Here is a 26,107-nt window from a genome sequence, read left to right as displayed (position 1 = left end):
CAAATAAACCTGTTGGACTTCAACCTGGTGTTGAGACTTCTTACTGGAATGATAGAGATAGTTAGCTGTTAAGAACTATACTTTGTCATATTTAAGTTTTTCAATTGATAAGCAGTATGTTAAATCTTTCTGTTATATTTTAATTGTGTTGTTAAATAAAGTTTGACCCACTAGGAAACTTTTATAAACCAATCAAATCATACCTGGAGTGAAACACCTTATGCTCGCTCTAATGCCAAAATCAAAAAAAAATTGGGGTCTAGGCTAACTTCATAATATATCTTGGAGTTTCTGATCTGGTCCCTAACAACTTTGTTGGGTGGGAGAGACAGGCCTCTGCAGTTTGGTTATTGTAGACTGTGAGGAAGTGATTAAACTTTTGCAGATTTCATCAACTGGAAAATTGTTTTCTCAGACAGTCTCTCCATCAGTCCCACACCCTCCCCATTCATAAACATGAATTAATCCAGCACTCTGTTAACTAATTCCTGTCCCACACACCCATCACACTGTCCTCACCCGGGTCACTTTTACTCACCGTTCCCCAATGGATTGGTTTCATCATAATCCTAACCAGCCAAGCCCATTGTGGCCTTGCCTTGAGAAATCAGGCATTCTTCCCAAGCGTCACTCCTCCAGTCTAGTCCTGAATTGCTATTTCTCCTTTACCTCCTCTTTATCTTGTATCCTCTGCAAAGTTGTCCCAAAACTACTTTGCCTGGCTACCTTACTGCCTACCTTCATTAATCTTCTTCTACCATGTCGAGAGGTTTCTTAATTTCAAACTCAGTATTTTTTTCTTCTACCCAACACCCCTTCCACCAATCTGCACCCCTTGTAAAATATCACGAAAGCATCTCTCACATAAGCAGCACTTATGTTCTGGCATTAAGCAATCGCAGCATAATTTGCTATTGAGGGACTGTGTAAATGATTGGCAAGTTATTAATTTGATTTCCTTACACTGGTTGTGCATGTGGCATCTATAGTCCACACATGTGCATATTCATAAGTCTTGCATCAAATTCTCTGCAAAAGAATCTTTACACACTGGGTGTCATTTTGTACCTGCATCTGTTGTGAGCGCAAAATCCCCCAAGTGTCGTGAAATGAGGTTCTCACCAGTGAGATCTCATTGCACGCTTTTCCCTGCCCTTCCTCCGGTGACCTAATGAGGTTTGTGCCCAGAAAGGGCAGAAACCTCAATTCCATATGTTCTAATAAATTTCAAACTCAATAAAGCCATATGATTTCCCCCCACTTCACTGAATTGGAGAGGTTTATAATGGGTATATAAACATTGGAATCAGTCAAGGGGAACTCATTGGGGATGCCAAGGTAAGTATAGTCCCTGGGGGAAAGAGGGACATGCCTGAGCAGTGCCCTAACACTGCCTCGAAACAAAAATGTGGTTGACTTTCAACTGCCTTCGAAATAAGGGCAACTAGAGATGGGCAATAACTACTGACCAACCAGCGGCGCCCATGTCCCCATGAATGAATTTAAAAAAAGGTTGTGGCTGCCCCTGGCAGTGCTATCCTAGCAGTGCCAGGTTGGCAGTGCCAGGGTGGGTCCTGTGAGAAGCCCCATTTGAAGGGGGTCTCTAATGTGTATTATGTTGGGGGGGGGGAGCTGATGCCTGTTAGAGGGGGAATGCCCTGATACTTATGGTGTGGGGAGGGGCGGGGTGGGGGAGAAAGAGCTCCCAATTCTTCTGTGATTGTATGTGGGGAGGGGAGGTGGTCCTCCATGTCCGTGGGTTGTGTGGGGGGGGGGGTGATGGTGAGTTTATTTTCAGCAGAGTTCGGGGCATCCTTTAAAGATGGCACCCTGATATCAGGCCCCACTCCACCAGCATAAAAGTAGATTTTAAATGTAGCATAATAATCATAATTCCTCAATAGCTCGAGCTTATCTGGTCAGGCATTCTCATTATATAGGGATAAGAGGTGGGGCAGCATATTGGCTAAGTTGAGCAATACCAGGAAAAACAGGTATTTTGAGAGCAACACCGAACCCAGCCAATTTTAGCTTCATAGATCCACTTCCAACTTAGAAGTCAGTTTAATTAACATGGTTTTTAGTGCTCTGCTGTTGGCTTGCTGAAGGAAGAGCCAAGGGGATGAATTTCCTTAGGCCTCTGCTGCCATAGCTTATTTGGGAGCTCGGCAGAAACTCATTTACATGCTGTGTTCTGGTGGCAGGGGAGAAACTGATGAAATTCGCACCCTTGGTGTCAATAGAGTTTGTACATTTCAGCTCTTGCTAAGACGGCTATCATCAAGTACTCTGTTTCATTTCATTTCCCTCATGTGTAATAGAATTTTTCACCTGACCAGGCCCTGTATTTTTTTTATATGACATCACTTCACGGTGTAATTTAGAGAAGATCTTAAACTGAAGTTGACCTATAGAGCAGCTCATTATCTCCTGCAGTAAGATTAGATGCAGCATTTCAAAGTAGTTGAGAATATTTTCCTTTATTTTGACACTTGTAAAATAATTAAAGTTTAAAGTTTTTATTTATTAGTCACAAGTAAGGCTTACATTAACATTGGAATGAAGTTACTGTGAAATTCCCCATGAATTGCTTGTGGGATTACGGGAAGAAATATAGCCTCTCACAAGCCCTTTCTTTAAACCGTTCAACTGTGCCATTTGGAGGAGTTAACCAGGGAGGTGCTTACAGCTTCTGGAAAAAATGCATCTTGACTCATTCAACCAAAGTCTGTCTTTCCTTTTCACTTCAGAGTGAGATTATTTGTTTTGGAAGCTGCTTGAATTCAACATGCACATTTTAGTCTTTCAACAAAACAGCAGAGAAAACATTTTGTGTCATTGTGATGAAGTGTTCTCACTCATGCCTCTCTCCTTTCTTACAGACAGCAGCTGTCTCCGATGGAGGTTAGTGCACATTTTCAGATAAGTAAAGACAAAACGCGGTAGAGTGTACACTTCTTGTTAAAATTTATCTTCCGTCTCAAATTAGACTAAGTGAAATTTGGGGGTTCTGGACTGTGATTCTGGCTGTTAGTAAGGGAGTGGTGACTGACGGTTGGGATTGGGCAATTCCGAGCTGGTATTGTAGCCCTATCATTGCAAACTGAGTGGAAGTTACCTCCATGCTGTTGTCAGAAAGTTGCATTTCCCAGGATATGAGTCAGCTTTACCAGTGTATATTACATTGGTTTGTTAGCTGAAATTTTGCCATATGTTGGATAAAGCATAGCTGAACACCAGAATACAGTGTTAGAACTTTGCTTCTCTTGTTAGCACAATTCCAGATTTTTTAAAAAAATGCACTGTTTTAGTGAACTTCTTTGATTTGATTTATTATTGTCACATGTATTAACATAAATGAAAAGTATTGTTTCTTGCGCGCTATACAGACAAACATGCCGTTCATAGAGAAGGAAAGGAGAGAGTGCAGAATGTAGTGTTACAGTCATAGTTAGGGTGTTGAGAAAGATCAACTTAATGCAAGGTAAGTCCATTCAAAAGTCTGTGGCAGCAGGGAAGAAGCAGTTGGTACGTGACCTCAGACTTTTGTATCTTTTTCCCGACGGAAGGAGGTGGAAGAGAGAATGTCCGGGGTGCGTGGGGTCCTTAATTTTACTGGCTGCTTTGCTGAGGCAGCAGGAAGTGTAGACAGAGTCAATGGATGGGAGGCTGGTTTTCATGATGGTTTGCACTTTCTCAGCCTGCAAAAACATATTCATAGCTGCACTGCGAGTTTATGCCTTCTAGTTTAACTCGCAAGACTCAAATTGTAGTCAAATGGCTGGATTTCTGTGAAGGATACACAGCCATGATCAAGATGATTGGTGGAGCAGGCTCGAAGGGCTGAATGGCCTACTCCTGTTTCTATTTTCTACATTTCTATGAGACGGAAAGCATCAGTTGGGCAAATCCCTGACCCTGCAAATCTGTCTCCATTAAGGAGTTCCCCCATCTGCCATATTTTTGTTCCAGGGAGGTGGAGGCGTGATGGAGTCAGGCTCACTACCTTCAGAGGCAGACCGGAGGCAGCAATGGAGGAGGTGGATGGGCAGCGAGGTCAGCAGGCTAGAAGGCCCACCTCCGCTTACTGGGACATCGACCAATTTGTAATCATGACTGATGGGGCCCTCAAGCCTGTAACCATCACTCCACGCCCAAGCCCGCATCCACCCACCCATATTTTCCATGTCCCCCTTTACCTCCCATGCTCAACTTTGGTATTAGCAAAACTACTTCCAGGTTTCCTGACCGATTAAAGAGGGCGGGCAGGTGATGTGCTGAATCTGTTAAAGGAAGAGTTTTTAGTTGAAGGGACCCCATTTTCTTTAGATATGCTCAACTGTACATTGTACGGTAATTCAAAATAGATGTTTGCTTCCCTTGATACAGTTGCCAGATGGCTGCATATGAGTGCGTGGCTCAGTTCAAAGAATCATCAGTCCACTTTGCTTAGCAAACAATGTTGACATGCTTTCAAGGAGTGCAAGCTTTGTTTTATTGACCTGTCTATTAACTTGTATAAAGTTATTCTTTCCGTGATGTGATTTTTCAATGCCTGCATGTTTAATTACACATATTGAGGCCTGCGGCTGTGTTAAAGAGCCACAGCAAAGCCAGCTTTTGAATCAAACAGATTTTTACCCTGCTACTGGTCATTGTTGTGTGCGTGTCTGTTAGGATAACATTCTGCCCCTTATATAAAGTATATTTTACTGCAGAAGATGTACCTGTTATTTTTCTGTTAGATTTAAATGTTTAGTATATTTTGATTTGATTTATTATTGTCACATGAATTAGCATACAGTGAAAAGTATTGTTTCTTGAGCATTATACAGACAAAGCATACCGTTCATAGGGAAGGAAATGAGAGAGTGCAGGATGTAATGTTACTGTCATAGCTAGGGCGTAGAGAAAGATCAACTGAGTGCAAGGTGGGTCCATTCAAGAGTCTGATGGCAACAGGGGAGAAGCTGTTCTTGAGTCAGTTGGTACATGACCTCAGACTTTTGTATCTTTTTCCCGACAGAAGAAGGTGGAAGAGAGAATGTCCGGACTGCGTGGGGTCCTTAATTATGCTGGCTGCTTTGCCGAGGCAGCGGGAAGTGTAGGCAGAGTCAATGGATGGGAGGCTGGTTTACGTGATGAATTGGACTACATTCACGATCTTTTGTAGTTTCTTGCAGTCTTGGGCAGAGCAGGAGCCATACCAAGCTGTGATACAACCAGAAAGAATGCTTTCTATGGTGCATCTGTAAAAGTTGGAGAGAGTCGTAGCTGACATGCCAAATTTCCTTATGAGAAAGTAGAGGCGTTGGTGGGCTTTCTTAACTATAGTGTCAGTATGGGGGGACCAGGACAGATTGTTGGTGATCTGGACACCTAAAAACTTGAAGCTCTCGACCCTTTTTACTTTGTCCCCGTTGATGTAGACAGGGGCATGTTCTCCACTGTGCTTCCTGAAGTCGATAACAATCTCCTTCATTTTGTTGACATTGAGGGAGAGATTATTGTTGCCGCACCAGTTCACCAGATTCTCGAACTCATTCTGTACTCCGTCTCGTCATTGTTTGAGATCCAACCACTATGGTGATGTCGTCAACAAACTTGAAAATCGCATTAGAAAGGAATTTGGCCACACAGTCGTAGGTGTACAAGGAGTATAGTAGGGGGCTGAGAACACAGTCTTGCGGGGCACCGGTGTTGAGGATGATCGTGGAGGAGGTGTTGTTGCCTATCCTTACTGATTGTGGTCTGTGAGTTAGGAAGTTCAGGATCCAGTCGCAGAGGGAGATGCCGAGGCCCAGGCCACGGAGTTTGGAGATGAGTTTCATGGGAATAATGGTGTTGAAGGCTGAGCTGTAGTCAATAAATAGGAGTCTGACATAGGTGTCCTTGTTATTTGGGTTTGTTATCTAGGTGATATCTTGTTTTTAGGATTCAGGCCTTACTGGCAATGCCACATTGATTGTCCATTCAAAGGAGAAGCAAGAACAGAAAAACCTGGGGGTATTTATGCACAAATATTTGAAGGTGACAGGACAGGTTGACAAAATAATTAATAAAGCATATGGGATCTTGGGCTTTATAAATAAAGACATAGAATACAATTGCCAAGACATGCTGAACCTGCACGTTCTGGTTTGAGCTCTGATTGAGTACTTCATATAATTCTGGACAGCCACTTTACAAAGGATGTGAATGTTTTGAAGAGGGAAAGAGATTTACTAGAGTGAATGCAGGCATGAGCGGTTAGATAAATGATAGACTGGAGAGGCTGTGTTGTTTTCCTTAGGGCAGAGAAGTGTCGGAGGAGATTTGATGGAAATAATCTGATAGAGTAAATCAAGAGAAACTGTTTCCATTGACTGAAGGATTGATAACCAGAGGGTACATATTTAAAGTGATTAACAATGGAAAATTATTTTCATGCCGTTTTGGATGACAGAATGGTGATACAGATTTAATGGTCGCTTTTAAAAGGGAATTGAATGTATATTTGAAGAGGGAAAATAATTTCAGGGGCAAGAAGAAAGAGCTGATGAGTGGGTCTAACTGAATTGTTCTTTGAAAGAGGTGGTTCAAACCTGGTGAGCTGGATTTAATGGAGTCTGCTGGAGCAGGCAAGGTGGTGGGCGGGCCCAGAGAATTGTACAGAAGGTCGTGCATCCGACTTGCAGTGGGAAACCTGTCCTGAATTTAGTGAAGGACAAAAAGGGCTGAACACAGGAAACCCGCCCACTGGCAGAGAGAAGACAATTATGTTCATTAACAAGCTACTTGAGACCAATTATCCCTGAGCCCATGACATGAAATGTTGGCTTATGGATTTAACTGGGTCTTCCAAACCCACTTGCCTCTCTCCAGAGATCCAGCCGCGAAACCTTGGTGAAGGCCTCAGTGCATCATCAGTGGCAGCCGTCGCTCCCATTGGCACTGACAGTAATGGAGAGCCGCTGACCTCTGGCCAGCAGCTCTCTGGGGCGAGATCTTTGCCCTACTGGGGCTTTAATTCAGTGGGATGCCTGACATTGGGTCAATGTCTGATTGCATTGAAAAAACATTGGGGCTCTTGGCTAAAGGTGACTTGATGCTCCAACTGCATCAAATCAAGGTTCTCCAACTGATAGCAGGACTCCTGTCACCGTTAACTCAACAAAGATGAAAGGTGATTATATTCAGTTTGCAGCAGACTGTAATTCATTCCATGATGGAGGGGTTTGATATTGACTTCAATGGCAGGAGTTCCTGACCATCAAACCACTCCTGTTTTGAATGATGGTGAGCTTCTTGACTGTGTTGCAACATAGCTACACAAGGGCATCTGGCATAATCTCAAGTCAAAATATAGTATTAAGGCTTGTCTGATTAATTCCACCACAAATTAATGATAGATTTCAGTGAGGCAAAGGCACACTCAAAACTATAGAGAGTGAAGGCTTTCATACAATATTGGCCTGAGATCATAGAGTGGAATAAAAGCAGCAAAACCTAGGAATAGGAGTAGGCCATTCAGCCCATTACAGCTGCTCCACCATTTTCCATGATTATGGCTGATCATGCACTTCAATGCCTTTTACACTCACGATACCCATACCACTTTACATATTATTAATCAAAAATCTATCAATCTCTACCTTAAATATACTCAGTGCCTGAGTACCCTCTGGGATAGAGAATTCCAAAGATTCACATCCCTCTGTGTAAGGAAATTTCTCTTCATCTCAGTACTAAGTAGCCTTCCTCTTATTTTGGAATTGTGCCCTCTGGTTCCAGACTCCCCAACCAAAGGGAAAACATGGTGCCATTCTTTCACTGGCTAACTTGTGTAACCATTCACTGGAGCAACTGTTATTTAGTTTATATCAGCATGTAGCAAGAGTAATTTCTAAGTTATATAAAGCTTCCTTTTGAAAACAATAGATCTGTGTGTGTATGCTAACATCCTAAACCTGGAAATCCGAAGTATCCATTGATATATGGAGTTCTTTGTTTAGGTTTTCAAGATAATTTAACCCAGCCGAGTAATTTGAAACCATAGTGTCCCACCCAAATTACTCTGATTACTTCTGCACCAGTAAGTTCATTTCTGAGTACACTTGATGGTACCAGTGGCAGCAAATTAGTGATTTAAAAATCTCTTATCCAGTTGCAATGCTAATTAGATAAACTATTCTCTTCCAAGAATAAAATAAAGCTGCTACTCCAGTAGCATGTTGTAAAATAATTTTGACTTGATTGGCCTGTCACTGAGGAGACTGATGTGTTAGATATTTTTCTTAATGAATTGCATTTTGCAACGGATCTACAATGAAGAGGGTTTGTCTATTTCATAAATACTGTACTCGGCTGAAAGGGAGGAGCTGGAAAAATGAGACATGTTTTAAGTCTGCAGTCACAACCCTTTCCAGAAACAAAGTACTTCCATTATGCAGACACATCCTTTTAGTCATCTTAGCCTTTTATTAAACTAAGCAACTAAAGCCTAAAAGCAAGGATTTAAAATTAATCATTAGTGGAAAGCAATATTGCCCAGCAAAATACATGGTCATTATTATTTTAGTGCTTTCCTTCTGCTGAATTGTACATACTAAAGAACAAAGAAAATTACAGCACAGGAACAGGCCCTTCGGCCCTCCAAGCCTGCACCGACCATGCTGTCCGACTGAACTAAAACCCCCCACCCTTCCGGTGACCATATCCCTTCATTCCCATCCTATTCATGTATTTGTCAAGACGCCCCTTAAAAGTCACTATTTTATCCGCTTCCACTATCTCCCCTGGCAGCAAGTTCCAGGCACCCACCACCCTCTGTGTAAAAAATCTGCCTCGTATATCTCCTTTAGACCTTGCCCCTCGCACCTTAAGCCTATGCCCCCTAGTATTTGACTCATCCACCCTGGGAAAAAGCTTCTGATTATCCACTCTGTCCACGCACCTCATAATCTTGTAGACTTCTATCAGGTTGCCCCTCAACCTCCGTCGCTCCATTGAGAACAAACCAAGTTTCTCCAACCTCTCCTCATAGCTAATGCCCTCCATACCAGGCAACATCCTGGTAAATCTTTTCTGTACCCTCTCCAAAGCCTTCTCATCCTTCTGGTAGTGTGGCGACCAGAATTGAACACTGTGGTAAACCACTGTTAGCTTATTGCCTGTGTGTGTGTGTGACACGCCCCTGCCGGCCCAGCCTGGGACTCCTCCCCCCTGGTCCAGGTATAAAGGTGACTGCTCCCCACCCCCTGCCTCAGTCTCTGGACCAGTTCATCGGCATGGGTGTGCTCCAAGTCTTTTGCTAATAAAAGCCTATTTGTTCTTGCATACAAACTAGTCTTTGCTTGATTGATAGTGCATCAATTTTATTAGCAAAAGTTTTGGGATGGAGCAGATACTAAAACCCAATAGACTTGAATTGGATCCTCAAGCTGTAGGAGCCTCTAACAGTTTCGATCATTGGCTGCGATGTTTCAAAACTTTCCTCACCGCCTCCGCCTCCGTCGTCCGGACCGAAACCGAAAAGCTACACGTGCTCCACGCCCGGGTAAGCGATCAAGTATTCTCGATGATTAGAGATGCTGAAACTTACAAGGACGCGATCGAACTTTTGAAAGGCCAGTACAACAAACGGTCTAATGAAATCTACGCCAGACATCTTCTGGCTACTCGCAGACAACAGCCAGGAGAATCGGGCGATCGATTCCTGCGTGCGTTGCGAGCACTTGGCAGGACCTGCAACTGCAAGGCCGTAACAGCCGCCCAAAACACTGAGGACTTAATCAGAGATGCCTATGTCACGGGTATCAGGTCAAACTATATCCGACAATGACTGCTGGAACAGGGTGGGCTGGATCTACAAAAGACTGTGGCGCTTGCCGACTCATTAGAGGTGGCCTTCCATAACCTCAAGGCCTACACCCCCGACCACGGTGGCGCATCGTGGACACCGCGGTCGCTGCCACCTCTGTACTCGGGAGGGCCCCAGGCCTATGCCACGCCACGTCCCACCAATGACCCGACCGCTGTGGCAGTCTCCGGAGGCCTGAAGTGCTACTTCTGCGGCCTGGGGAAGCACCCCCGACAACGCTGCCCGGCGAAGGACGCGATCTGCTCCCGGTGTGGAAAGAAGGGCCATTACGTGAAGGTATGTAGGGCGAAATTCACCTCCAAGCCCAGTAGTGCAACGTGCGACCCGCGGGGGCCGCCATCTTGGGCGCCGGTAGCTGCGTGTGAGCCGCGTGGGCCGCCATCTTGGACGCCGTCAGCCGCATCGCAAAATCCAACGGTGGCTTCGATTACGCTGGACCAATCCAGGCCTCACCAACTCGCCAGATCCATGATGGACATCGAGGTAAACAGTCGCACTACAAACTGTTTATTTGACTGTGGGAGTACGGAGAGCTTTATTCACTCTGCACAGTGAGTCGCTACGCCCTTTCAGTACTGCCAGTGAAGCAAACGATCTCCATGGCTTCAAAGTCCCACTCGGTGGATGTCCTCGGGTACTGCGTGGCGACCCTGACTGTACAGGGCACAGTGTATAAAAATTTCAGGCTCCTCGTGCTGCCACAACTCTGCGCTGCCGTACTCCTGGGGCTAGATTTCCTGTGTCACCTTAAGAGCGTCACCATGGAGTATAATGGGCCTTTTCCCCGGCTCTCCGTTTGCAATCAGCAGTTCTTAGATCGCCCACCGCGCACCACCTGCAGCCTCTCGACCCTTAAAGTCGCCCCTCCCTCACTGTTTGAAAATCTCACCCCCGACTGCAAGCCCATCGCCACCAAGAGCAGACGGTACAGTGCTGGAGACAGAATTTTTATCAGGTCCGAAGTACAACGGCTCTTGGGGGAGGGGAATCATTGAAGCCAGTACCAGCCCCTGGAGAGCCCAAGTAGTAGTTGTTAAGACTGGGGAGAAACATTGCATGGTCATTGACTACAGTCAGACCATTAACCACTACATGCAGCTGGACGTGTACCCCCTTCCCCGCATATCTGACATGGTTAATCAGATTGCGCAATATCGGGTGTTCTCCACCATCGACTTAAAATCTGCATACCACCAGCTCCCTATCCGCCCGGAAGACCGCCAATATACTGCCTTTGAGACGGATGGCCGCCTCTATCACTTCCTTAGGGTCCCCTTCGGCGTCACCAACGGGGTCTCGGTTTTCCAGCGTGAGATGGACCGAATGGTAGACCAGAACGGGCTGCGGGCCACCTTCCCGTACCTGGATAATGTCACCATCTGCGGCCATGATCAGCAGGACCACGACGCCAATCTCCACAAATTCCTCCACACTGCCTGACCTATAATAAGGAGAAGTGCGTATCCCACACACGCTGCCTCGCCATCCTTGGTTGTGTTGTGGAAAACGGGGTCATCGGTCCCGATCCCGACCGCATGCGTCCCCTCCTGGAACTCCCCCTCCTCACCAGCCTCAAAGCACTGAGGAGATGCCTGGGCTGCTTCTCGTATTACGCCCAGTGGGTCCCCAATTATGCGGATAAAGCCCGTCCGCTCATCAAATCCACCTCTTTTCCCCTGACGGCAGAGGCCCGCCTGGCCTTCGACCGCATCAAAGCAGACATCGCGAAGGCCATGATGCACGCTGTAGACGAAGCCATCCCGTTTCAGGTGGAGAGCGATGCGTCTGACTTCTCCCTAGCCGCCACCCTTAACCAGGCGGGCAGACCCATGGCCTTCTTCTCACAAACCCTCCAAGGCCCTGAAATTCGACACTCCTCTGTCGAAAAGGAGGCCCAAGCCATAGTGCAAGCTGTACAGCACTGGTGCCACTACTTAGCTGGTAAACGATTCACCCTACTCACGGACCAACGGTCAGTTGCATTCATGTTTAATAACACGCAACGGGGCAAGATCAAAAAGGATAAAATATTGAGGTGGAGAATCGAGGTTTCCACCTTCAATTACGACATCTTATACCGGCCCGGGAAGCTCAATGAGCCCCGAGACGCCCTGTCCTGGGGAATATGTGCCAGCGCACAAATAGACCAATTGCAGACTCTCCACAATGACCTCTGCCACCCGGAGGTCTATAACCAGACACTGCCAGGTCTGCGCAGAGTGCAAGCCGCACTTCTATTGGCCAGACAGAGCACACCTCATAAAGGCCACCCGCCCTTTCGAACGCCTAAGCGTCGACTTCAAAGGCCCCCTCCCCTCTTCTGACCGCAACATATACTTCCTCAAAGTCATTGACGAATATTCACGTTTCCCCTTCGCTATTCCCTGCCCGGATATGACCTCGGCCACGGTCCTCAGGGCCCTGCACAGCCTCTTCACCCTGTTCGGTTTCCCTAGCTATATCCATAGCGACCAGGGATCCTCCTTTATGAGTGATGAGCTGCGACAGTACCTGCTCTCCAAAGGCATAGCCTCGAGTAGGACCACCAGCTACAACCCCAGGGGGAACGGGCAGGTAGAGAGGGAGAACGCGACAGTCTGGAAGGCCGTTTTACTAGCTCTGAGGTCTAAAGGTCTTCCAGTCACCCGCTGGCAAGAGGTCCTCCCTGATGCACTACATGCGATTAGATCACTCCTTTGCACAGCTACCAATGCTACCCCTCACGAAAGAATGTTTGTTTTCCCCAGAAAGTCCTCCTCGGGACCTCACTACCTTCGTGGCTGACGTCCCCAGGCCCTGTCCTGCTCCGGAAGCACGTGAGGACCCATAAGTCGGACCCCCTGGTGGAAAGGGTCCAACTCCTCCACGCCAACCCCCAATACGCCTATGTGGCGTACCCCGACGGGCGGGAGGACACAGTCTCTATTCGAGACCTGGCACCCGCAGGTGCCCCAGAGACCACGACGACCCACAACCCCACACCCCCAACCCCCGTATACAGCACGCCTGAGTCCCAGGAGCCGCCACCACGCTCCCGACAATCGGAAGGAACTACAGACGACTCGAGCGACTACGGCCTGGCGCCTGAACCAACACCGCGGCCACCGGAACCGACACCACAACCGGCACTATGGCGGTCGCAGCGGCAGGTCAAGCCCCCAGAGAGACTAAATTTGTAATTCTGTAAATATCGTTCCACCCACCTCACCCCCGCTGGACTATTTTTTTAAAAAGCAGGGGGTGAATGTTGTAAACCACTGTTAGCTTATTGCCTGTGTGTGTGTGTGTGTGTGTGTGACATGCCTGGACATGCCCCTGCTGGCCCAGCCTGGGACTCCTCCCCCCTGGTCCAGGTATAAAGGTGACTGCTCCCCACCCCCTGCCTCAGTCTCTGGACCAGCTCATCAGCATGGGTGTGCTCCAAGTCTTTTGCTAATAAAAGCCTATTTGTTCTGGCATACAAACTAGTCTTTGCTTGATAGTGCATCAAACACTATATTCCAAATGCGGCCTAACTAAGGTTCTATAAAGCTGCAACATGACTTGCCAATTTTTAAACTCAATGCCCAGGCCAATGAAGGCAAGCATGCTGTATGCTTTCTTGACTACCTTCTCCACCTGCGTTGCCACTTTCAGTGACCTGTGTACCTCTACACCCAAATCCCTCTGACTATCAATACTCCTAAGGGTTCTGCCATTTACTGTATATTTCCCATCTTTATTAGACCTTCCAAAATGCATTACCTCACATTTGTCCGGATTAAATTCTATCTGCCATCTCTCCGCCCAAGTCTCCAACCGATCTATATCCTGCTGTATCCTCTGACGGTCCTCATCGCTATCCACAAATCCACCAACCTTTGTGTCATCCGCAAACTTACTAATCAAACCAGTTATTTTTTCCTCCAAATTGTTTATATACATGTATATATTACAAACAGCAAAGGTCCCAGCACTGATCCCTGAGGAATGTCACAAGTCACAACCCTCGATTCAGAAACGCACCCTTCCACTGCTACCCTCTGTCTTCTATGACCAAGTCCTTAACTAAGGACATTTATTCATTGGCATAGTTAAAGATTTGTTTGAAAAAAATGAATTCTGCTGTCAGTACAAGTTTCAAATTCTGAATAAAGTAATACTGCACATTTTATATAGCTGTAAAGAGGTTTCAGCGCAGAGATATTAGTAGAGCTAATATCAGTTTGACATTTCGTGTTGTGTCTGAGAGCACCAGAAGGAGGCAGTATCACACTTCTTTGAGTTCACATTGGTTGCATTATAATTCCATCCAATGTAAAGCAACCTTTTATACTTCAAAAATTGAAATTTAAAGAAGCTACTAAGTTTATAATTTTATAAACTAAAAAGGAGCTGACGGTCCCATCATAATATCCAAGTTCTATTTCCTTGCACCTGAATTCCAGGAATGTAACGTTAAGAATGATCCTGAACAGTTCTTTTTCTGAAAATGATTCATCTGGCTTTACCAAACATAGGATGCTTCCCTGTGCTGTACTTCTCTCTTGGGTACAAGTTCTTTTTCCCATTGGTTCATCAATAATTTATGTTTCTGTGGTAACGGCAGGGTATAACTCCTCCTAAATAATTTAGCTAGCACTCTTAAAGCTTTGTCTCTGACATTCTATCTGTTTCCTGTACTTGTGGTCATGAGGAAGAGAATTGTTTTGATCATGCAGGGAGGTGAACTCAACTGGTCTCTCATACATTTTCAACCATTCAGAGAGTGAGCTGCATTTTCTTGATTTAAGAGTCAGACAATCTGCACAAAATGTCACAAAGGCTGACAGTAGTCCGCTTCCAGTTGTTACTGGGAAAGTACAGTTGAGACTGGTATGGATTCTGGTGGTTGGTTTCCAGTGAATAGTTTAAAATATTTGGTGAGACGGCATTACAGTGGATCCTACCAGGTACAGTCAGGTAAGCAGGGACGGAGTATGTTTGTTAGCTATATATTCAGTTCTGTGGCATTGGCTGCACTGTCAGAGAAATGCAAAAAGATTCGTTTTTGCAAAATTGTGCTTCATGCAATTTTTGGGCAGCAACTTGTTCAGGATAAGCCTACAAATTAGTGCTTGTAATATTAATGAACGAATGCCGAATGCAGTTGCAAGATGCTCATCTATTCACTGAAGCCTAGAATTGCACTGGTGGCCAGCTTCCAGTATTTTGATATGCAGTTGTGATATGATACTGATAGGCTGTGGCTAACAGCAGCACAAACAAATTGGTTAAAAGTTAGTACAGCAACCAACTTCTCAACTTTGCTCAGTTGGTGCACACATTGCCCCATATGAATCTACATTGTACAGACTAAAAGGGTTTGAAGGCATGTAGCCTACTGCCATTCACACAGTTTAATGTGGAGTTAGCGACAGGCCCATTTTCAGTAAGAACAGGACATGGTAAATATCCAATGTTATACTTGTGTGTTTAATGAACTGGATTTTGCCTGTAGTTAGCACCATTTGTGCATCTGTGAACAAAAATTTATTGAACTTAAAATAACAAAGTTAATGTATCACTTTTAAGAAAAGATAAATGTGGAATTGGTACATTTATAGAGAAAGTGGGAGAGAGTGCATCTGCTGAAAGCTGGTCTTATTTTGGATAGATGCAGATAATTTTAGCTATTTGATGTTGTATTTTGGCATTCCCTGAAGTCATGAACAGTGCTATAAATATATATATAATGCAGGGTTTTTCCGAGGTAACAGTTGCTAAGATAAATCTCAACCATGAAAAACATCTATCAGGAGTATCACGGTTCACAATTTATTGGGACATTTTTTCACCTGAAGAGTTGGCTGTAAACTAGGAGAGATGCTATTTTTTAAGGAAAAGCTTGCCCATAAAGGTCTAGTTTCCCAAAACAGCCCATGGCTAGGTAAGAAAATGGTAATTTGAGATGGAAGCATTTTCTCAAGATCCAGACAATGGATAATTCATAAAACTTGTCTGGTTATCCAGAAAGTCACTTTGTGCCTTAATGTTGGAATGCCTTTTTGATCTCTGTGTGGGCTTTGAGAGTCGCTTTTAAATATCAGGACAGACATCAAAGGTAGAGGAAGCAGCAAGATTCAAAAGAACTTTTCCTTTGGGCCGGTGGACTTGTGTTTTTATGTACAGCAAAGGGCCCATTTAATTGGACCAGTGCACATGTACCCATTATTGTTGAATAGTGCATCAAGTTGTGTTAGTTGCATCAAACATGTCTCCTGTGTTCTGCATGTTTTGGCTACGGTGGAATAAATCAATTTAAGAAGGGAACCAAATGCTTCACCCAATGTTAATTAATCACTGTTGGGGAGATTGAAGTATTACACTTACAAACAGTTGCTTGGTAATAAGTTTGAATATTGCTGTAAAAAGGGACATGTTGCTGAAGCTTTTCATCTTTCAGGAAAAGCATAATAATGCTAAGTTTCAAATGATCACAACAATTTATACTATAGGAGAAAACGGGTGCTGATTGGTTGGCAAGTTGACTCTGATTGGCTGAGACATTGTCGTGGAAAAAGCAGTGGCAAGACTTTAGGTAATTCAAAGAAGGTGGAAATCTTGAACATGTTGCTGAGAATTAGTCTTTGCATATGTATGTTACTTCTGGCAAGCATAATTGAGTCACATTATGAGCTCGACCGATTATCTTAAATTGGTTGTTAGTGTAGCTTTCTGTGCACTCAGGATTGTTCAGTAAGTGCTGCCCAATCGCAGAAACACATCTAACAGTAAACTGTGTTCGCAACATCACACACACAAGAATTACCAAAGCAAGTGTAGCTTTTGGCAGAACATCATTCAGGATGGAAGAGGATTAAGTTCACCTACCAAACTGAAAGCCTAATGAACAATAGTACTGCCCACTCTGTTCCATGCATGCAAAACTTGAAACTGTAAAAGTTTAAAGTTAAAAGTTTATTTATTAGTCATAAATAGGTTTACATTAACACTGCAATGAATTTACTGTGAAAATCCCCTAGTCGCCACATTCCGGTGCCTGTTCGGGTACACTGAGGGAGAATTTAGCATGGCCAATGCACCTAACCAGCACGTTTTTCAGACTGTGGGAGGAAACCGGAGCACCCGGAGGAAACCCACAGAGACACGGGGAGAACATGCAGACTCCGCACAGGCAGTCACCCAAGCTGGGAATTGAACGTGGGTCTCTGGCGCTGTGAGGCAGCAGTGCTAACCACTGCATACCAGTGTCTTGCCAAGAAACTCAGCAATTCACTTGAGCTGCCTTGGAAGCCTCTGAATGTCAGGGCAAAATACGAGACAATGTGGTGCTCACCCAAGCTAGCATTTTTTAAAGAAATCATTTTTGGGACAAAAGCATCGCTGGCTGCCCTCTATTTCAGAGAGCAGTTGAGAGTCAAACACATTGCTGTGGCTCTGGAGTCATAAGTAGGCCAGACCAGGTAAGGATGGCAGATTTTCTTCCCTTAAGGACATTAGTGAACCAGGTGGGTTTTTACAATAACGGTTTCATGGTCATCGTTAGACTTTAAATTCCAGATTTTTATTGAATTCAAATTTCATCATCTACCATGACAGGATTCGAGCCCAGATCCCCAGTTCTTTCCCTGGGTCTCTGGATTACTAGTCTAGTGACAGTGCCACTGCACCACTGTCTCCGTGCATGTCAAATAGCCACCCTGTATTGAGGCAGACACAACTATGTTGGGCTGGTCATAGAGCCGGAGTGCCTGACACTCGCTTACCCAAGCAAATCTTCTATAGAGAGCTTGAGTCTGTGTGTGCTGTCATGCCAGTCAAAGGAGGGCTACAAAGACATCACAGAGATTTCATTTAGGAGTTTTGATATTGACTTCAAGTACTGGAGAAGGTTGCCCATAATCGCTGTACCAGGCACAACCAAACGGAAAATGGCCCGGCCTCCTTCAAAAACAAGTGCATGTCAGAGGTAAAGAAAAAAAATCAAGGAGATGAAATCCTGAGTAAGCAGCTTGTCCAAAGCTTAGTCATGGGCAGCACAGTGGTTAGCACTACTGCCTCACAGCGCCAGGGGTCCGGGTGCAATTCTGGCCTCTGGTCACTATGGACTTTGCAAGTTCTACCCATGTCTGCATGGGTTTCCTCCAGGTTCTCCAGTTTCGTCCCAGTGCAACGATGTGCAGGTTAGGTGGATTGGCCATGCTAAATTGCCCCTTGGGGCGGGATTTATTGACCGTGCTTGCCCTAAGGTCGGAAAATCCGCCCTAGGTCAGCGAACCTTTGGTCCGTGTCCTGCCCGCTACGATTCCTGTGGCGGGCGGGACAGGAAAATTACACCCATAGTGTTCCAAGATACGTAGGTGAGGGGAATTAGTGGGGTAAATATGTTGGGTTATGGGGATAGGGTGGGACTGGATGAGATGCTCTGATGGAGAGTTGGTCTAGGCTTGATGGGCCAAATGACCTCCCTCTGCACTGTTGGGATTCCATGGTATTCTGGATATAGATTTGGATTAGCAGTCAATAAGTACTCACTGGAACACCACTAAACACCCCAGATAATGAAGATTTGCCTAAAAGGATGAACAAGGAATCATTACTGAATTGGTACTTCTGTTTAGTGATTGGATCGTTGGTCCTTTGCAAATATGTTTGTTGAACTAAAGTAACAGACTTTTACTACAGGACTGAGGAGGAGAGAGAACTAATTGGACAACTCTCGAATATACACAATGGGTCGACCAACATCCCTCTCTGTGATAAGATTTTATCAGCCGGCTTTTATGATGATAATAATGGAGAAACTGTCAGAATTCGCCATCATTACTGCTCCGAAATTGACAGCAATTTCTGGAGTTAACACTCGGGAAAGCGATGCTCAAATGGTATTATCACTCGACTATTAATCCAGAAATTCAGCTAACGTTCTGGGGACCCAGGTTCGAATCCCGCCACGGCAGATGGTGGAATTTGAATTCAATGAAAAAAAAATCTGGAATTAAGAATCTACTGATGACCATAAAACCAGTGTCGATTATTGGAAAAACCCATCTGGTTCACTAATGTCCTTTAGGGAAGAAATCTGCCGTCCTTACCCGGTCTGGCCTACATGTGACTCCAGAACCACAGCAATACGGTTGATTCTCAATTGCCCTCGGGCAACTAGGAATGGGCAATAAATGCTGGCCAGCCAGTGATCGCCGATGTCCCACGAATGAAAAAAAAGTTAAACATGGACATCCAGAAGTTGTTGTCATTGCTTCCACACTTGCTCATAAGGGTTGCTGTTGAAGTTCCCTCAGATTGTAGTCAAGTAGAAATCACCAAAGTGAGACAAACTTGCCTTTTACGCTGTTAGATTTGCTGTAAAAATCCTTGAAAATATATATGCTCGGGGGTGAATGAGGTGACACTGGGTTTTTAATGGTGTACTAAGTTCATAATTGCTGCTGAATAGTCTTGAGGTCTCTGGTTTGTTTTTGTGAGATTGCTTCAATCTGTTTGGCTGCTTACCCTGTTCAACATCACTGTTGTTAAATACCTGGGGATTCCCTTGACTTGATGTCAGATTCAAGTTGACATTGGGAAAGAGGGAATCCATCACACACAGCACTCACTTTTTGTGGCAGTTTTTAAAAATTGTGATTCAATTATATTCAGTTGGCTTTGATCTGGTGCAGATCACAGCTTAGCATAATACAAATCCATTTGTGAGTTACACCATTGTTACCTTGTTTGGCAGAGTTAAACAGTGCAGATCTCAAGACCTACAACAGTGAGAACAGCATCAACAGCAATGCTAGCCTTCCCAGTGTCCAGAGCTGCAGAAAACACGCAGAGCGGCAAGTAGCAAGTTGGGCTGTATGTTTCGAACGACTCCTACAAGATCCAGTTGGCACCAGATATTTCTCTGTAAGTAAACCCTCTTAACTGCAATGCCACTCTGGAAAGGAATATATGACCCTTAGAAGATGAGCAATGTGGTATATGTCTGAAGTTTCCCTGTGTACACTATATCATTGGATGTCCTCTGCCTTTTAGAAGTGCACTGCAGAATGTTCAAGAGGTTTTTGAATAAAGGGATGGCAGGAAGAATAATTGGAATTGTTGTGTGAAAATGTGCTTGGCTTCTCCGTTCATGCTGCAAGACATGAATGGTGAAAGATTTTAATGTTTCAATCAGTGTTTAGGTTTTTTTGTTTATGATTATCGTTTCAGTTTTTACATAGAATTATAGAATCCTTACCATTCAGAAGGAGGCAATTTGACTCATTGGGTGGGATTTTCCGACTGCACTCGTCCCAAAACTAGAAAATCCTGCCGAGGTCAACGGACCTTTCCATGGTCCACCTTTCGCCCGCTCCAATTCCCGTGGTGAGTGGAGTGGGAAAATTTGCCCATTGAGTCTGCACCAACTCTCCAACAGAGCATCTTACCTAGGCCCATAACCCCAGGTATTTACCCTGCTAATCCCCCTAACCTACACATCTTACGACACTTAAGGGGCAATTTAGCATGACCAATCCACCTAATCCACACATCTTTGGACTGTGGGAGTAAACTCGAGCACCCGGAAGAAACCCACGCAGACGTGGGGAGAATGTGCCAACACTACACAGACAGTCACCCTGGGCCCGAATCGAACCTGGGCCCCTGCTGCTGTGAGGCAGCAGTACTAACCACTGTGCTGCTATGCTGCCATTGATCCACTCTAATGCTTGATGAGAGCTGCTGTCCAATTTTGAGCTTTGCAATTTACCCCTTTACCAGATTCAGCTCTTTTATGGGGTAATCACGTTCAATGCCCATATTTGTGTATAAGATTTTGATGGGTATAGATAGAGTGAATGCAAGCAGGCTTTTTCAGCTGAGGCTAGGGGAGAAAAAAACCAGAGGGCATGGGTTAAGGGTGAAAGGAGAAAAGTTTAAAGGGAATATTAGGAGGGGCTTCTTCACGCAGAGAGTGGTGGGAGTGTGGAATGAGCTGCCGGATAAAGTGGTAAATGCGGGGTCACTTTTAACATTTAAGAAAAACTTGAACGGGTTCATGGATGAGAGGGGTGTGGAGGGATATGGTCCAAGTGCAGGTCAGTGGGACTAGGCATAAAATGGTTCGGCACAGACAAGAAGGGCCAAAAGGCCTGTTTCTGAGCTGTAATTTTCTATGGTTCTATGGTTCTATCAAATGCCTAGTTCAAATCCAATAGAATAGAAGAGCAATAAATTAACTTGGTTAAATACACACTTGTGTAATTTTGGTACTTCACCAATATTTGTAATGTAGAACTCTGTATTGAAACCACTGAGGTTTTCCCTAAAAAGCCAGATATTCACAAGCACAGTGGGAAGGGCCCCGAATTTGCTCTCCAGTCAAACCAAGGTAGCTGATCTCCGATGATACAATTGTACGTGAATTACTGTTAACTTCTGCTTTGAGCTAGGAAGGGGATGTTTGCCCCTCCTGATCACTATCCAATGGCATGGAAGAAAATGTGAATGTGTGGTACCTGGCCTATTTTTTGACTTTGACAAAAAGAAATTAAGTAGATTTGTTTCAGCTGCTGTATAATCAGATAATAGCATATTGAGAGTAAATCCACACAAGTCTAAGTATGCCTGTGTTCTTGCTGCCTTGTTGATAGGATTGCATTAAAATGTCTGGCAGGCATTCAACAGCTTTCTTAATTCTACTTTGATCATGAGATTAGATACAAGTTCTGAGAATTAAAAACGCGATGCATTTCATAGTTCTAGAATGTTGTACTGATATCTATGCCGCAGGGGTTTGTTTTTTGCATATTTGGATAATATACTGTTGTCTAGTTGATAAAAGCTGTACTTTGTAGCTAAGGAAGTGGTCAAGAACCACATTGGGACTCTGGAGGGACCTCCATTGCAATTGGTGAAAGGTACTTGAAGAAGCATCTTAGCAAGGATTTTGCTAAACAATGCTATTCCACTGTACTTTCTACAATTAGGCATGTCTCCTTTCCTGAACATTGTGATAATCATGGTGATTCTAAAGTCATTTTGAATTTTTCATTCTGCCAAAGCTTCACAAACAGGGCATGTATCCAAGGAATGGATATGTCCCCTTCGTGTTTCAGTGTTTCTGCAGGGATATTGTCATGACAATATTCAGATTCTTCACTGGTATATCAGTCTAGATTTTGCGTTCAGATTCAAAGTGTGACTGTTTGACACAGATACATAAGTGTTACTGACTGAGTCAAGCTGACACTTTTAATATATGTACATAATGTGTCTTTACTTAAGTATACTTGCCTCAGAATCAAGTTTCACAAGAGACAAGGTAAATAGAACTGTTTCTGTATTGGATCAATTAATATAGCAGCCTATTATATGTTGCCTTGTTTTACATTATTAGGAGTTCCTTAAGAAGGAATTCAGTGAAGAAAACATTTTGTTCTGGCAGAATTGTGAGTACTTCAGCCAAATCTCTCAGCATGACAAGAAACAGGTGAGAAATATATGAAGAGGTTAACTGTTTTCATGACAACTTTCTTGCCTCTGCACTCTCCTATCTTCTTCATAGAAAGCACTCCTCCAATCTGACTCCCTCTGGGTTTTGTAACCATGAGTGAAAATAATGATAAGGATATATTTTTCTACAAATAAACATGAAGCCTGTATTATTATAATAGTTATACCATCATTAAGATGCATTACATACAACAACAAACCCAAACGTATCCTCTTTATCATGGCCTCTTGGCTTAATGTGAACCATGCAGTTTCAATATTCGCAGTAGCTTGCTTTGTCTTGCCAATATAAACACTGCTTTACTGTGATCTACAATATGGTGTTGCAAGAACCTTCAAGGGAAAAACAGTAAAGAAAGAATGGGGAGACGCCAAAAGGCATCTCAGGCAGTTGTCGCAGCTTGTGGGGAGTATAGTGTTCTGTACCCTCTCCCTACCTCTCATTCCTAGAGATTTAATAACCCCGCAGCACTTTGTTAAAAGGGACGCTACCAAGTAAGTCTGTAATCTGTCTGGGAACATGTTGTTACTTTTCCATTTTCTCGAAACAAAAATCTTAACTTCGTAAAATGCAGTGCATGCCTCCCTGTCCGCTCCCAACATGTCTCAGATTTTATAGAGTATTGGAGGTGTTGGATGGTCTGCCCGCCATTGGGCCTATTGAGGCATTTAAGTGGCCAATTAATGGCAGGTGGGGGAGGAACCTCCTTTGGGGGCCCTCTATACTCATAAAACCCACCCTCCCCCAAACTCCTGGTCATCCATCCCACTTTATCCACCCCATCCAGCCTGGATCCTCAACCCCACTTGCTGGCGCCAGTCTGCCTTGGCCCTGGCGATACCCTGGACTTGATAAAAGCAAAATACTGTGTATGCTGGAAACCTGAAACAAAAAGAGAAAATGCTGGAAAAACTCAGCAAGTCTGGCTGCATCTGTGGAGAAAGAAACAAGAGTTAAAATTTTGAGTCTGTATGATTCTTTCTCAGATATCCTGGGCTTACCTTAATGTCTGCGCTCCACAGGCTCCTGGTCTTTGGGACTGCCTGTAGTTCCAGCAGTGGCCATTACGCAAACATGGCGCTGTTGAGCTACAGAGCTGCCAGCCATCCAATTGGCCAGCACCTCTCTATGATGCATCTTCCACCCAAGATCGGGTCGGGAGTTTTATCTTAAAGCACCTAATGGTGCTTCCAGTGTTAAATTGCAGCGGGGCAGCCAGCAGTATTGTGGGCAGGCTGCCCTGCCTCCATCCCACTCCCCCAACCTTTGAGCAGGGCAGGCAGGGATCACTATCCTGTAAAATCCAGCCCTTCAATGCAACTGGTTGCAGCACAGCAAAGGTATTCGACCCAAATGCCCAGCCACAGTTTTAAAACCACAAAACTGGGAGATGCTCTGACACTTAATTGCAAGGCTATAATTTCTCGCAAAGATTAGGCTGAATTTGTTCCACTTCTTCTGCAAGAATTTTTTGTCATCATTCGAAGCATTTTGGGCATTTATTGCCTTGCTCCATTAAAAAATGAATCCAGCACGTGTAACTGTTAGAATTGGTTAAAAGTTTTAAGCTATTTGTCATACTGTGCTTCAGCCTGATGTTAGCTGATGTTTGTGAGGGTTAAAGTAGTTACAATTTTTCTTACTTTGTGTATTTATTTGTTAAAATATCCGTTTGTTAACCACGTGAAATACATTTTACAGCTTTTTGTTGTTTGATTCCACAGCTTTTGTATCGCGCTCGGGAGATCTACAACAACTTTTTATCCAACAAGGCAGTCACCCCTGTCAATATTGACAGCCAGGCACAGTTAGCTGATGATATCATTAACGCACCGCACCCAGATATGTTTAAAGAGCAGCAACTCCAGGTGTAGTAATACAAGCTGAGCACTCGTTCATTCACAAGGTCCACTGATTAAATTCTTCCCCCACTATCTCCTCACTCAAAAAACATTAAGTTGTGATGAAGTACTTTTGTAATAGTCATAACACTGTCATGTAGGCCTAATCGCAGAAAGCATTTAACCTATGAAGGAAGTTTCCATAACCTATAGAGGGATATGGACTAAACGCGGGCAATTGGGACTAGCTTAGTGGTTTAAAAAAAAAGTGCGGCATGGACAAGTTGGGCTGAGGAGCCTCTTTCCATGCTGTAAACCTCTATGACTGACCATAGTTTGCGAATTCACATCCTGATCCCAATATGTGCATTGCTTTGCTTGTTATTCAGTTGTGTATTATTTTTCTATATTTTTTCACAATGCATGCAAAAGTAACATTCTGGCCGGAATTCTCCAGCCGCTCGCGCCCTGCTGCCACTGCCGGCGAGGATGGAGAATTTGGCGTTCAGCCAAATCTCCGTTCATTGGAGCGGGACTAGGGAATCCCACTGGTCGGAGGATTCCGGCCCCCACCTTTCTCTTGATCTGAAAATAACTGTTTTAGAAAAAAAATGACCACAATGTTTCTTTCCTCCCAAGTAGATTTTTAACCTGATGAAGTTTGACAGCTACACTCGTTTTTTGAAATCAACACTGTACCAAGAATGCATGTTAGCGGAAGTGGAAGGTCGCAGCTTACCTGATCCTTGTCAGGTACCATGCAGCCCTGCCTCAAGACACAGCGCCAGCTCGGACCGGTCCAACCATTCCACCCCAAACAAAGTATGAACTTGACCTTTAAACGTTTTTATTAACTTCAGTTTATACATGAGCTGAGTGTCCTGGGGTAGGACGAGGGCAAGAAAGACACCTAGGATTCTCAACTCCTGGCCGTTATCCAGTGCTCCACACAGAAAGTAAGTGTATAAGTGAGGACAGGATTGAAGTCCAAAAACCTGCCAGTGCTCATTCACTTTGGCATTTGGGTGAGATAATGTAGGGTGTCCATGAAAGTGCAGCCCAGCATGTTGCCCATGCCTCCTGAAAAGAAGGTAAGGAAATCAAGGAGGAGGAAGCAGAACAACATGGGTGGCACAGTGGTTAGCACTGCTCCTCACAGCACCAGGGACCCGGGTTCAATTCCGGCTTCAGATCACTGTCTGTGTGGAGTTTGCACGCTCTGCCCGTGTCTGTGTGGGTTTCCTCCGGGTGCTCCAGTTTCCTCCCACAGTCCAAAGATGTGTGGGGTAGGTTGACTGGCCATGCTAAATTGCTCCTTAGTGTCAGGGGATTAGCAGGGTAAATATGTGGAGTTATGGGAATAGAGCCTGGGTGGGATTGTGGTCTGTGCAGACTCAATAGGCTGAATGGCCTCCTTCTGTACTGTAGGGATTCTACGATAGTAATTCTATGACTAAGAGAAAAAACACAGCTCCCAAAGATAAGTGAGTTGCATTCTTGTTCACAATCAAATGAGACACTTGTTAAGCCCAACTAATGTTGTCAATTCCATGCAAACAGCAAGAGGCTGGGGACATGTTTCAGCATAGATACAAGAGCACCCTTAATTCCTCTACAATCACATTCATTCTTACTTCCATTGAATAGTGGTGGAAACCGATAAAATGCTAAATACCTGCATCCTTGATTTACTCTGATGCAAGTTATTTAAAATGAATGTTGGTATGCATTATGCTATGTGAGTATGAACTTTATAGAGAAGAGACAAATTCACATTCCATTGGTATTAATATAAGCAAATAATCTATCAGCATCTGTGAAAGAGGAAAGGCAGGTGAGGATTTTAAGTTTATACAAATCACTGGAATTGAAAGCTTAAAGATATGCATGCATCTTTATATGGTGCAAAAGGAGAAA

The 26,107-nt window shown here is 44.4% G+C and overlaps 1 protein-coding gene across 1 annotated transcript in view; it reads left to right on the top strand.

Annotated features, from left to right (window-relative positions):
- The window catches only part of LOC144495163 (regulator of G-protein signaling 12-like), a 136,801-nt gene that overhangs the window by 41,600 nt on the left and 69,094 nt on the right, over positions 1 to 26,107 (top strand). The window contains exons 2-6 of the mRNA XM_078215155.1: positions 2,883 to 2,904; positions 19,587 to 19,756; positions 22,233 to 22,325; positions 24,074 to 24,217; positions 24,833 to 25,012. Of these exons, the coding sequence (XP_078071281.1) occupies positions 2,883 to 2,904; positions 19,587 to 19,756; positions 22,233 to 22,325; positions 24,074 to 24,217; positions 24,833 to 25,012 (609 nt within the window). The remainder of the gene's footprint in view (positions 1 to 2,882; positions 2,905 to 19,586; positions 19,757 to 22,232; positions 22,326 to 24,073; positions 24,218 to 24,832; positions 25,013 to 26,107) is intronic.

The sequence above is a fragment of the Mustelus asterias genome, chromosome 6, assembly GCF_964213995.1.
Source record: "Mustelus asterias chromosome 6, sMusAst1.hap1.1, whole genome shotgun sequence".
NCBI classification, from domain to species: Eukaryota; Metazoa; Chordata; class Chondrichthyes; order Carcharhiniformes; family Triakidae; genus Mustelus; species Mustelus asterias.
This window is presented reverse-complemented; position numbering and strand designations above follow the sequence as displayed.